Source organism: Ranitomeya variabilis, chromosome 1 (assembly GCF_051348905.1).
Source record: "Ranitomeya variabilis isolate aRanVar5 chromosome 1, aRanVar5.hap1, whole genome shotgun sequence".
NCBI classification, from domain to species: domain Eukaryota; kingdom Metazoa; phylum Chordata; class Amphibia; order Anura; family Dendrobatidae; genus Ranitomeya; species Ranitomeya variabilis.
This window is the reverse complement of record NC_135232.1, coordinates 166098004-166110658: the sequence shown is the minus strand read 5'-3', so window position 1 is coordinate 166110658 and position 12655 is coordinate 166098004. Positions and strand designations below refer to the sequence as shown.

General features: G+C 41.9%; 1 protein-coding gene across 2 annotated transcripts in view; it reads right to left on the bottom strand.

The window, feature by feature from the left end:
• The window catches only part of YTHDC2 (YTH N6-methyladenosine RNA binding protein C2), a 198705-nt gene that overhangs the window by 103246 nt on the left and 82804 nt on the right, over positions 1–12655 (bottom strand). For both annotated transcript variants that reach the window (XM_077290493.1, XM_077290503.1), the window contains exons 8-13: positions 7068–7224; positions 5777–5884; positions 4645–4793; positions 3894–4029; positions 3380–3506; positions 617–682 (exon numbers count right to left, since the gene is read on the bottom strand). In XM_077290493.1, coding sequence (XP_077146608.1) covers positions 617–682; positions 3380–3506; positions 3894–4029; positions 4645–4793; positions 5777–5884; positions 7068–7224 — 743 coding nt within the window. The remainder of the gene's footprint in view (positions 1–616; positions 683–3379; positions 3507–3893; positions 4030–4644; positions 4794–5776; positions 5885–7067; positions 7225–12655) is intronic.

Here is a 12655-nt window from a genome sequence, read left to right as displayed (position 1 = left end):
TGTCTTTTCACATTTTATTGTACCTTAGGGTTTCAGGGGTCTAAAATAGACAGAGCTGTTACTCATCATCCCTGAGTGATGAGTCTCCATTGCTGCTCCAGTCTTTACTGATGTCGTGCCTCCAATCCTTGTAAGCAATCCCCAAGTTCAGTGTCTTATTCTTGCTCGGAGATGGGCTGCAGCACTGCAGATGTGACTTCACTACTGCAACAATCAACAAAGACTGGAGCAGCAACAGAGAGGCAGCACTGCACCAGGAAAGGATAGTAGCAGATCCTTTAGTTAGTTTAGACCACAGCAACCCTATGGTACAATACAATTTTAAAGGGCCTTTAAAATGCTGTAATCATTATGTCCTCTGAGGGCAAGTCAATGGAAGTTGTCTATTACTGTCTATTACACAACGCTGGAAGTCTCAAGTATTTTCCTATGGGAAGAAAAGTTGTTAGGAAATTGGAGCATAATGGATATTTGGAGATTTTCACACACTAACTTATTTCCATAGTGAACATTAGTGTTGCTCGAGAAGGCAGACCTATCATACAATTAACACAAGTGAAAATGTAGTATTAAAATTTCTTGAGGAGAAACATTAGTACTAGTAAATCCGGTTTACCTGTATAATTCCAAGAGGTCAACAACTTCTACCTGACCAAAATGTCTCGCCCAGTCCAGAGCCGTCCTATTGGAAACAAATTTGGAAATATTTCTGTTTAAGATGTAGACGGATAATCTCATACAAGTGTATAGCAGTGCTACACTGACAAGTGACCACCCTACACCTACTCATGTACATGTGAAGGCACCGAGGTCATGTGTAAATAGTGCAGCTTTTACATATTAGTTTTCAGTGCACTGCTGCAAATCTTAGGATGCAAAACTCCCCACCCCCCCTCACTATTTTTTAACTAAAATTAACAAAATATACATCTAATGAATTTGACCATGATAAAGTTGTTTTCCAAGAATACATGTTTTAAGTGATAAGGACTCCAAAGGTTTAAAATGACAAACTATATAGCTTACTTGCCCACTGCTGCTCCAGTGCTCCCCCAGTCTTTGTTAAAAGGCTGCGGCATTGATGCCACAACTGCAGAACACGTGGCACCTGCAGCCAATCACTGGGCTGAGAGGTGATGCAGAACAAGTGGGTACACAACTGGTAAGTATAGTGATTGGCTGCAGGGGTCACACATGTTATAGCCGAGATGTCATTGTTGCAGCCTGTCAATAAAACACAGGAGAAGTGGTGAAGAGACCATTCTAGAGCAGCAGTGGGGCAGTAAACCTTAGTTTGATGTTTTTAACCTTTACAACCCTTATTTAAAAATGCATTTTAGAAAATCTTTGTTTTTTATCAGGCTTCCACTCAAACCTCAGGAAATTAATAAGAGACAATTATGAAAGAAAAAATATCTTCAAAAGAGCAATCCACAATTTCAGTCAATTAAGGTTACTAATGTAGGGATACAATTGTCTCTTAAGGTGCAAATGATGCATCTGTGAGGATAGACGGCTTATGTCACATGTCCTACAGCCACAATCAGTGAGGATAGATGGCTTATTTCACGTGTCCTGTAGCCACAATCAGTGAGGCTAGACGGCTTATGTCACGTGTCCTGTAGCCACAATCAGTGAGGCTAGACGGCTTATGTCACGTGTCCTGTAGCCACAATCAGTGAGGCTAGACGGCTTATGTCACGTGTCCTGTAGCAACAATCAGTGAGGATAGACGGCTTACGTCACATGTCCTACAGCCACAATCAGTGAGGATAGATGGCTTATGTCACATGTCCTATAGCCACAATCAATGAGAATAGATGGCTTATGTCACGTGTCCTGTAGCCACAATCAGTGATGATAGAGGGCTTATTTCACATGTCCTACAGCCACAATCAGTGAGGATAGACGGCTTACGTCACATGTCCTGTAGCCACAATCAGTGAGGATAGAGGGCTTATTTCACATGTCCTACAGCCACAATCAGTGAGGATAGACGGCTTACGTCACATGTCCTGCAGCCACAATCAGTGAGGATAGACGGCTTATGTCACATGTCCTACAGCCACAATCAGTGAGGACAGACGGCTTATGTCACGTGTCCTGTAGCCACAATCAGTGAGGATAGACGGCTTATGTCACATGTCCTACAGCCACAATCAGTGAGGACAGACGGCTTATGTCACGTGTCCTGTAGCCACAATCAGTGAGGATAGACGGCTTATGTCACATGTCCTACAGCCACAATCAGTGAGGATAGACGACTTATGTCACGTGTCCTGTAGCCACAATCAGTGAGGATAGACGGCTTATGTCACATGTCCTACAGCCACAATCAGAGAGGATAAACGGCTTACGTCACGTGTCCTACAGCCACAATCAGTGAGGATAGATGGCTTATGTCACATGTCCTACAGCCACAATCAGTGAGGATAAACGGCTTACGTCACGTGTCCTACAGCCACAATCAGTGAGGATAGATGGCTTATGTCACATGTCCTACAGCCACAATCAGTGAGGATAAACGGCTTACGTCACGTGTCCTACAGCCACAATCAGTGAGGATGGCTTATGTCACATGTCCTACAGCCACAATCAGTGAGGATAAACGGCTTACGTCACATGTCCTACAGCCACAATCAGTGAGGATAGATGGCTTATGTCACATGTCCTACAGCCACAATCAGTGAGGATAGACTGCTTACGTCACATGTCCTACAGCCACAATCAGTGAGGATAGATGGCTTATGTCACATGTCCTACAGCCACAATCAGTGAGGATAGACTGCTTACGTCACATGTCCTACAGCCACAATCAGTGAGGATAGATGGCTTATGTCACATGTCCTACAGCCACAATCAGTGAGGATAGACTGCTTACGTCACATGTCCTATAGCCACAATCAATGAGAATAGACGGCTTATGTCACGTGTCCTGTAGCCACAATCAGTGAGGATAAAGGGCTTATGTCACATGTCCTACAGCCACAATCAGTGAGGATAGACGGCTTATGTCACATGTCCTACAGCCACAATCAGTGAGGATAGACTGCTTACGTCACATGTCCTACAGCCACAATCAGTGAGGATAGATGGCTTACGTCACATATCCTATAGGCACAATCAATGATAGACAGATTATGTCACGAGTCCTACAAGCACAATCCGTGAGGCTAGACGGCTTTTGTCACATGTTAAACAGCCACAATCAGTGAGGATAGACGGCTTCTGTCACTTGTCCTACCCCAGCAATTAGTGAGGATAGACGGCTTATGTCATGTGTCCTACAGCCACAAACTGCTCAAAAGGTAAAGTGGGATGAACACTATCTGTGGATATTTGTAGTCAAAATAAAATGAATACAGTAAAGGGTAATTACCATCCATTGGAAGCTTTGCTGTGGACGTTGGCTCCCATGCCAATAAGTTGCTCTACCTGGCTCAGAAAACCTCGACCAGCAGCCACCATTAACGGTGAAGCGCTTGTTTCACTGTGTCTGTAGTCAACTAGTAAATAAGAAAAAAAAACAGTCTCATACTTAATATGTAAATGTATATGATGCAAACAAATTAATATGTAGAAAAAATGCTCTCAGCAGACAATAGGCACAAATTAATGAAAATTATGAATAGAGGGGCCTAGAAGCCTCTCAACTTTTCAGAGGTTAAGCCAAACTGGAGAGAGAGTAGAACTTTAGGGCAAAGTTTAAATAATGTTTATGGTCAAACTTGTGGGAGAATGAGCAGTAGGGAGTTTATAAAACAAAATCCAGTCCCAATATCATGTAAGAAATCACAAAGGTCCTTAACTGAGGATGCTCAATAGGCAAAAGAAAAAAAATGTATGTGACCAACCTAGACATATTACTACTAGTAAATAATATGGGAACTTACCACTGACATTTTCTGTTAATATTAATTGGAACAGTTGTGCAAAGGCATCTAGGTCTCTATAGAGCCAAATATCAGAGAGGCACGAGTCCATTTCCTTTATCAGCCACGGCTCTAAACAATTCACATCCTTCTCCGTCTTAATGACCAGAGACAGAGAGCAGAAGTTAAAGTTGGCAAGTTCCTACGTGCACTGTATGTCTTCCATCATACATTTTGTCAAGCATCAAGTACATTTTATTATATATCAGAATCAAACCATTCTGCTTTATGTACAGACAGCCGACTATAGAGACAAGTTCACTCTATTATCCAAAGCAACACAGAAATGTCATTTGGCTAATAGAAGCATTCAAAGAACACAAAGGATAGTTGAGAAGTCTGGCGCTGGTGTATTCATGACGAGAGCGCTCCAACGCTATACTCGGGGTCTGATGGGCTGCAGAGTATGCAGATCCATAGCTGTCAGCCATCAATAATAGGTGAGATATACGGAAGGCGTTCTTCTCATAAGCACCAGACTTATTCACTATATTCCCAGTGTATTCCTTTTACAAATGTTAGGAGAGTAAACCTGTCGCCATACTATGCTATGCTTACATAGACCAGCATATGACAGATGTACTTTAAGACTAGTTCAAAACGTAGAAGTAGAAGATACCCCTTATGTTCTAGCCATGAGTTAAAAGAAAAAAATATTACAAAAGACTATCAAGTTTTATTTTGGCGGCCTAAGAAAAGAACTCCACCATACCAGCTGACTGAATACAGTGTACTCTCCTTCATCCAGCAGATGATAATCCTCTGCGGTGCTGGCAATGCTCCTTTGCCGTTGGGGGTTGCGCTTTATGCTGTTCTCTTTTGCAGAGTGCCATTCAGACAGGGTTGTCTTTTGTTTTTCCTCTGTGACAAAGACATTGTTATAAAGAATACACATGTAATGTAAGAGTATGATTATCAAGATCAAGATGTTCTCCTATTTATCTATGAAATTTAGAATGTAGTAGCTCAGGACTAAATCTGGTGCTCAGTTCCTTATACCATACACAAAGTGTCCCACCCCACTTTTAAGATGAAGGTTTAGTTGTACACCCAAAGACATTATTTTGGATATGATATATGCACCTTTAAAATATGTATTAGCTTTTCGTTTTATTTCAAATCTTTTCATGTTGCTCTGTCTTTTAATATTCAGGGTGACTCCTGAGAAAATTTAGAAATTCCCTTTGCCACAAATCTCAGCCATACTGTCTCCTTAGATTTCCCTTTCTTCCTTCCCACACCTCTCAGCTGTAATGTCTCCTTAGATTTCCCTTTCTTCTCAAAATGATTGTTCTCAGTCACTGCAGCCTGCTGTGTGACACCCGGAGGTGTAGCTGCAGGATCAATCACTACACTCCAGTCTTGTATCTTCTAGTTCTTGTTTTTTCGTGTTTTTTAACTCCCTACTAAACTTGTATATACAAAATGAGTATGCCATGCAGTAATTTGCTACGTAGAAATAAGACTAAGGCCTCTTTCACACTTGCGTCGGTACGGGTCTGTCGCTATGCGTCGGGCCGACGTACCGACGCACGTTGTGAAATTTATACAAGACATGGGCAGCGGATGCAGTTTTTCAACGCATCCGCTGCCCATTCTGAAGTCCGGGGAGGAGGGGGCGGAGTTCCGGTCGCTCATGCGCGGTCGAAAATGGCGGAAAAAGACAGACAAAAAAACGTTCACTTGAAAGTATTGCCATACGTCGCGATCCGTCGGCACTACAAGTCAGTGGGAAAAAAAACGCATCCTGTGAGCACGATCCGTTTTTTTGCCCCAAACGACGGATTGCGACGGATTGTAAAATAGGCTAGTGTGAAAGTAGCCTAAGGAGTATCAGCACTTACCACACTGCTTCTCTTTCTTGTATGTCAGCATGTCCTTATTTCTGTATCCCGTAGTTCTTAAAATATCCTCTAAAAACAGTTCTTTTACTTCAAAGGGTCGGCCTTGTACTTCAGGTGACATAAACATAATAGGTGAAAATCATAAACACTTTCTTTTAGAAATAAAATTAGAAAGCATTTGCTCTAAAGACGGGTTTGACTCCCCCCCCAACCCCCTCCACATCCACAACCAACTACATGAGCTTATGCATTGGGGAAACAAACAATAATTGACTGTTCCTTATCTTATACCTGTTCAGAGGAAGGCAGGGTCCCATTGATGAGAATAGGACCTGTGCATGAAGCCTATGGAGCATCGGACGGCGACTATGCAACCATCCTGCCCAGTCTGCAGTTACGTCTCTCAGCATCCGATGTCAGACCCAACAGCAGAATATAAATATTCCAAATCTCTGGCACTGTCACATAATTAGGCAAGACCCTAAGAAGTATACTACCATCACTCTATGCACTCTATAATCTAAAAAGTGTCTGGATTTTACAATCCCAATATAAGGTACAAGAGGAGATATATTGTACAGCTGACTCTGAATACATAAAAGATACAACCAAGTATTTGACAGACCTGCTGGCCATCTTCACATTCCCGATTTTCTTTATTGTATGGGTTATCACAAGTGTAAAACAGCACCAGATATCACCAACAAAGAGGCCAATCCCCAGTTACAACCCAACTGCACTGTCCACAGCTTTCTTTAAGTACTCAACAAATTTATAACATGAGGAGCCAATTTTCGATACATGATGAAGGCTTTCCTACTGCCATCTACAATACTTAGGGTACAATGACAGTTGTGCTTACTCAGACTTTGCAATGTGACCATTAGCAAGAATGAAGTCTTCCCATAAGTAAAATTTCCAGTTACAAAACAAGGACTCCTGTATTGCTACTGGCACTTCCCATAAAAATTAAAAAGTGTAACAAACTATTTTGTTAAAAAAAGAAACTCGAAATCAAAAGAGATTGAAAATAATATAATGCAATGTGATGGCACAGGTGATGCCTTAGACAGTCATAGCAGAGAACATAAAACTTCACTAAGTTTCACGAAATTGTCAAGAAAGCAGAGCAAAATAAAATGCTAACATAAAATGCAGAAGACCGCACATAGCATAAAGGATAGAGATCTCAGAAATTAATTAATATAGCTAAAAAAAAAAAGACAGATGATCAGGATTATTTGGACATTTATAATTTGAATGACAAGGTTCCATTTGGAAAGCTACTTACTGTACAAGACCGGGCACCCTCCAAAGTATCTCAAAAACAAGTTTACGTCCAATGCAGCACTGGAGAGAATCAGTTTCAAAGTTGGATGTTTCTGAATTAAATCTCGGAGTTTAGTTAGCAGGAAGTCGCTGAACCGATCACGTTCATGAACTTCATCCTATTACGTGAAATAAAATTGAAAACAGCTCAGCAGCACAATTAACTTACAGAGATTATGTGGAAATTGTAATAAAGTTCTCACATTGTGTCATCCCTCTGAACTAGACTGGTGAAAAAGTAGTACCATCTCTGCCTTGTCTATGGCGAGTCTGGATGTTTCTGACAGTCTGTTCCCCACTCCTGCAACTGCTTACTTTGCAGTGATGTTTTAGAATGTTACTGCGAAGTAAAACGCGGACCTCAGTGTCTGTCTTTGCAATGATATCTTAGACTGTCACTGCAGAGTAAAATGCAGACCGCCCAGACATTTAAAGTGTATGCTCAGTCCAGAAGCAGTTAAAGAGGTTTTATAATTTAATAAAGTAATAAATCGCTAGAATAAGTCTTGAGTTTAACCTAAGTGAGTGTCCCACTTCTGAGCTCTCAACTGAGCCTTAAAAACAAAGGGCCACAACACCAGCAAAGTGACTTTTTTGCTGCAGAGGTGCCTTGTACACAGCTGTAAGGGGGAATTGGAGCTCAAATGTATTCTAGTGAATGTGACCAGATACAGTTCCCCGCAAAGACCTAAATTCTCCCCGTTCTCAGGATTAGTGAGGGTCCTAGAGGTCAAACTACTATCAAAGTGAAGGCATGTCCTATCAATAAGTTATCACTGCTCTAAAACATTAATACCCCTTTTGAACATGAACATGTCCTATTTTAAAGGGGCTATGCAAAGTATAATTAAACTGTTTGTACACTAATAGGACAACCTCTTCTCAATCTGAATGTTTATTCCTGTGAAAATAAATACACTTATACTCACCTCCCATGTTAGCGCCGTTCCACCGGTATTGGCACTCACACTCCCGATGTTCACGTGTGGTTGTTATGAAACATGAACCCTACGCCCACTTCTTCTTGATTACTAATACGTCCGAAGGTGGGGCAATGATACCAATGTCTTGAATGCAGTGTAGAATTTTAATGTGCAATACATACAGTAGTCACATCACAAATGTTTTGGTCTGTCAAGACCTTCATCAGTGTGCAAATAGATTAGCCTTGATATGTGCGGTAGGCACAAATGTAATGGTAGGCAATAGAACAGGTATGATGGTGGTACGACAGTTACTTCATATGGAGGATCAAAAAGGGTGTGAGGGGCGTATATGCCTTGGGACGCGGTGTTCACCGCTTGTCACGGAGCCTACTAACACATTAAAATTCTTCACTGCATTCAAGAGAGTGTGCCCGGTCTTCTATATCACATTCTACGGTTTGGCAACCTACCGGAGACACCTCCATCTCTGACTGTGCTAGCAATTTTCCTGTTGTAGTGATGCCATAACAACCGCATGTGAACCCCAGGAACGCAAGTGCCGACGCCACTGGAACTAAGTCGCCACTAGAGGCAAGTATAAGTGTTTTTTATTTTCACGTGACAAATATTCAAATAGAGAATAGGTTGTCCTCATAGTTGACAAGCCCTTTAATTTATTAAATCACTAGTATTTATGTCATTTATTTATAGGATCTTTGCAATGCAGTCACCTGACCAGTTCCCCACTGACTCCAACTTGTTTCTCTGAATGAAACCTAATACTGCCCTGAAGATAACATCACAGGGGAAGAAACTACAGGAGGTGTTGAGGAGACCCAGAGACGGGGAGTGGAGATTCAGAGATATAAATTAAAAATCTTGGAAAATTTAGTTTTTGCGTAATTAATTGTTCCACGAGGCAGCAAAAATATACATCTTCATAAACAATTACAGCAAAAATACACTTGTGTATACATATATTCATCTATGATGAATATATCTCTATCTATAAAATAAAGTATTAAATAAAGCTCTGCAGCTTTAATGAATAAATAACATGAGACTGTAATGGTGTCCTACTTATAATGCAGCTGCCCTACGGAACAACCAAGAAATCACTGCATCTGGATTTACTGGGCAAAATGAGAGCAATAAACAAGACTGATAGAAACTGCCATGTGACACTAGCGACATTTTAATTATTAGATCGATGGCGATGGATTTGATTGTGGTAAGAACATCAATCATCACTTCATGAAACAAACAAATATAAAGTTCAAGGTGTCCTTAGGCTTCATATACAATACCCTGCATGATCCCAACCACGGCAGTACATCATTTACCAGCTTGTAGTTTGAGGCTACATCTGCTTTACAGGTAATTATCGCTGTAAATATGGATTGGATTTTTATCTACAATGCTTATTTCCTTTACCTAATGGAAAAAATCCAGAGCTGCCTCTTTATATAGTGGTTCATAAAGTTTTATCATTTAAGAAACATGAGCAATGTTACGTTAGTGTGGGGTTTTTTTTCTGTTAACCAGTTCAAGACCAGGTACATTTTTGTTTTAATTTTTTTTTCAGAAATGTGGTTTTAAAGAGAGGTAAATTGTTTTCTCGTTCGGATATTCAAATCATCTTTGCATCTTTTTTTTGTTATACATGGGGCATAAAATTCAATACAACACTCATATTCTTTTTTTTTAGGTTTATATCGGGAGGTATAGGTGACAAAAAAAAAATGGAAAATACGGGTCTGTTTTTCCAATTTTTTTTTTTATCTGGTGACAAAAGACTACTAAAATACATTTATAAAGTTTTCCCGTCTGTAACAATTATTTTTATAGATCCAACTTTCTTTTTCCATGGGACAGGGCTAGAACAGTGATCTGGTTTGGCAGCATTTGTTGTTTTTTTTTTGTTTTTTTAACTTCCATTTCATTTTTTTATTTATGTATTTTTCATTTAGTTCATATATTGTGCCCCATGTAAGGTCAAAATGGCATTTCAATATTTAAGTACTTTTTTTCTTATTTACCCTGTACCTGGGGCTAGTAGATTAGCCCCAGTAAGGCTACTTTCACACTAGTCCGTCGGTACGGGCCGTCGCAAACCGTCGGCCCGACAGACAGTGTGTTAATGTAGCACAACGTGGGCAGCAGATGCAGTTTTACAACGCATTCGCTGCCCATTGTGATGTCCGGGGAGGAGGGGGCGGAGTTTCGGCCGCGAATGCGCGGTCGAAATGGTGGACTCGACGCACAAAAAAACGTTACATGGAACTTTTTTTTGTGCCGACGGTCCGCCAAAACACGACACATCCGTCTCACGACGGATGCGACGAGTGGCCATACGTCGCAAATGTAAGTCTATGGGGAAAAAACGCATCCTGCATACAACTTTGCAGGATGCGTTTTTTCTCCTAAACAATGCATTGCGACGTAGGCAAAACGACGCTAGTGTGAAAGTAGCCTAACAGTAGAGATGCAGCTTCCTAGCTGCTTATCAGAGCCAACTGCATCTCCTAGGACCCAGCAGCTCCTATTCCCTCCTTACACCTAGTGAACAAATGACCTGTCCACAGGGTCAGGAGAAGGAAGCGCAGTTAGTGCTGTGTATACAGTGATAGGGAAAGTGTAGACAGTAATGAACAATCTGCGCCTTCTCTATGAGGAGTCTGGCTGTCTCTGACACGTGGATCCCTGCTTCTTCAGCTGGATGATCGTGTGGATATGTACTGCAATGTAGCAACTTATTGGAACGTCAACATTTATGGTCTATAGGCAGTTTGGAAGTACCGTATATACTAGTGTATAAGCCGACTCGAGTATAAGCCGGGTATGTATTGTCCCCTAATCCCTAATCTGGTATGCATGGCTCCTTATTCTCATCCTTGTATGTATGGCTCCTTATTCTCATCCTTGTATGCATGGCTCCTTATTCCCATCCCCATCCTTGTACACATGACTCCTTATCCCCATCCTTGTCTGTATGGCTCCTTATCCCCATCCTTGTACACATGACTCCTTATCCCCATCCTTGTCTGCATGACTTCTTATCCCCATCCTTGTCTGCATGGCTCCTTATCCCCATCCTTGTCTGCATGGCTCCTTATTCCCATCCTTGTCTGCATGGCTCCTTATTCCCATCCTTGTCTGCATGGCTCCTTATTCCCATCCTTGTCTGCATGGCTCCTTATTCCCATCCTTGTACACATGACTCCTTATCCCCATCCTTGTCTGCATGGCTCCTTATTCCCATCCTTGTCTGCATGGTTCCTTATTCCCATCCTTGTCTGCATGGCTCCTTATTCCCATCCTTGTCTGCATGGCTCCTTATTCCCATCCTTGTCTGCATGGCTCCTTATTCCCATCCTTGTCTGTATGGCTCCTTATTCCCATCCTTGCCTGCATGGCTCCTTATTCCCATCCTTGTCTGCATGGCTCCTTATTCCCATCCTTGTCTGCATGGCTCCTTATCTCCATCCTTGTCTGCATGACTCCGTATCCCAATCCTTGTATGCATGGCTCCATATTCCCATCCTTGACTGCATGGCTCTTTATCCCCATCCTTGTATGTATGGCCCCCATGAGAAAAGCATAAAAAAAACCATCCAACTTACCTTCCCAGCGCGACCTCGCAGCATCTCGTTCCGATGCTAGCAGCTCCTGCAGCCGAGCTATCACGTGTCCCCGCTCATTAAGGTAATGAATATTCACCTCTTTCCACGCCTAAGGGAGAGGAGAGAGGTGAATATTCATTACCTTAATGAGTGGGCAACTGTGATATCCCAGCAGCCGCTTTAAAGCCTGTGAATGCTGCTGACACTGTGCGCACTATAAGAGAAATGAATGTTCACTGCAAATGCGGTGAATATTAATTTCTTTTTATGAACGGGCACATGCTTTAGACGCAGCAGCCGATATCTGCCTCCTGTCACCCGCTGATCTGCAATGACTTGTGTATAAGCCAAGTGTGGCATTTTCAGCACAAAAAATGTGCTGAAAACCTTGGCTTATACACGAGTATATACAATAGTTAAAGATCTGCAGAATAAACAAACTCAATAACTAGGATATCAGAGGAGCCCTACAAATCTGCAACATATACATATTGAGTGCAAATTAAAGGGAACCTTTCACCCCCCAGGGCCTATTAAGGTAAAAGAGTCACCTTCAGCAGCACTAAGGCTGCATTCTGTGAAAGTGGCTCTTATGTTTAGCATCCCTAGGAATGCAGAAATAATCACTTTTATAAATTTTGCGCCATACCTCTACTGAGTAAGGGAGGTAGGATTTCTCTCTGACTCAAGCGCCACGCAGCCGTCCATCATCCCACCGGGCACCGCCTCCTCTCTGTCTTGTGCCGTCACCCTCGCCTGCGCTCTGCAATTATTTCTCGGGCATGCGCCGTGCGCGCTGCCCAGGAACTTACATCAAGTGATGTAAGTAGATCTTCACATATTATTTCATTTATGAGATCAGAGACCAAATGAATTTTATTCACCAGGACTTTCCATAGTAGGTACATTAAGGCTATGTACACACATTGCGGATTGTTGTGCAGAATTTTCCGCACATAATCTGCATCTCCTGGCAGAAACCGCAGGTGCGGATATGCCGC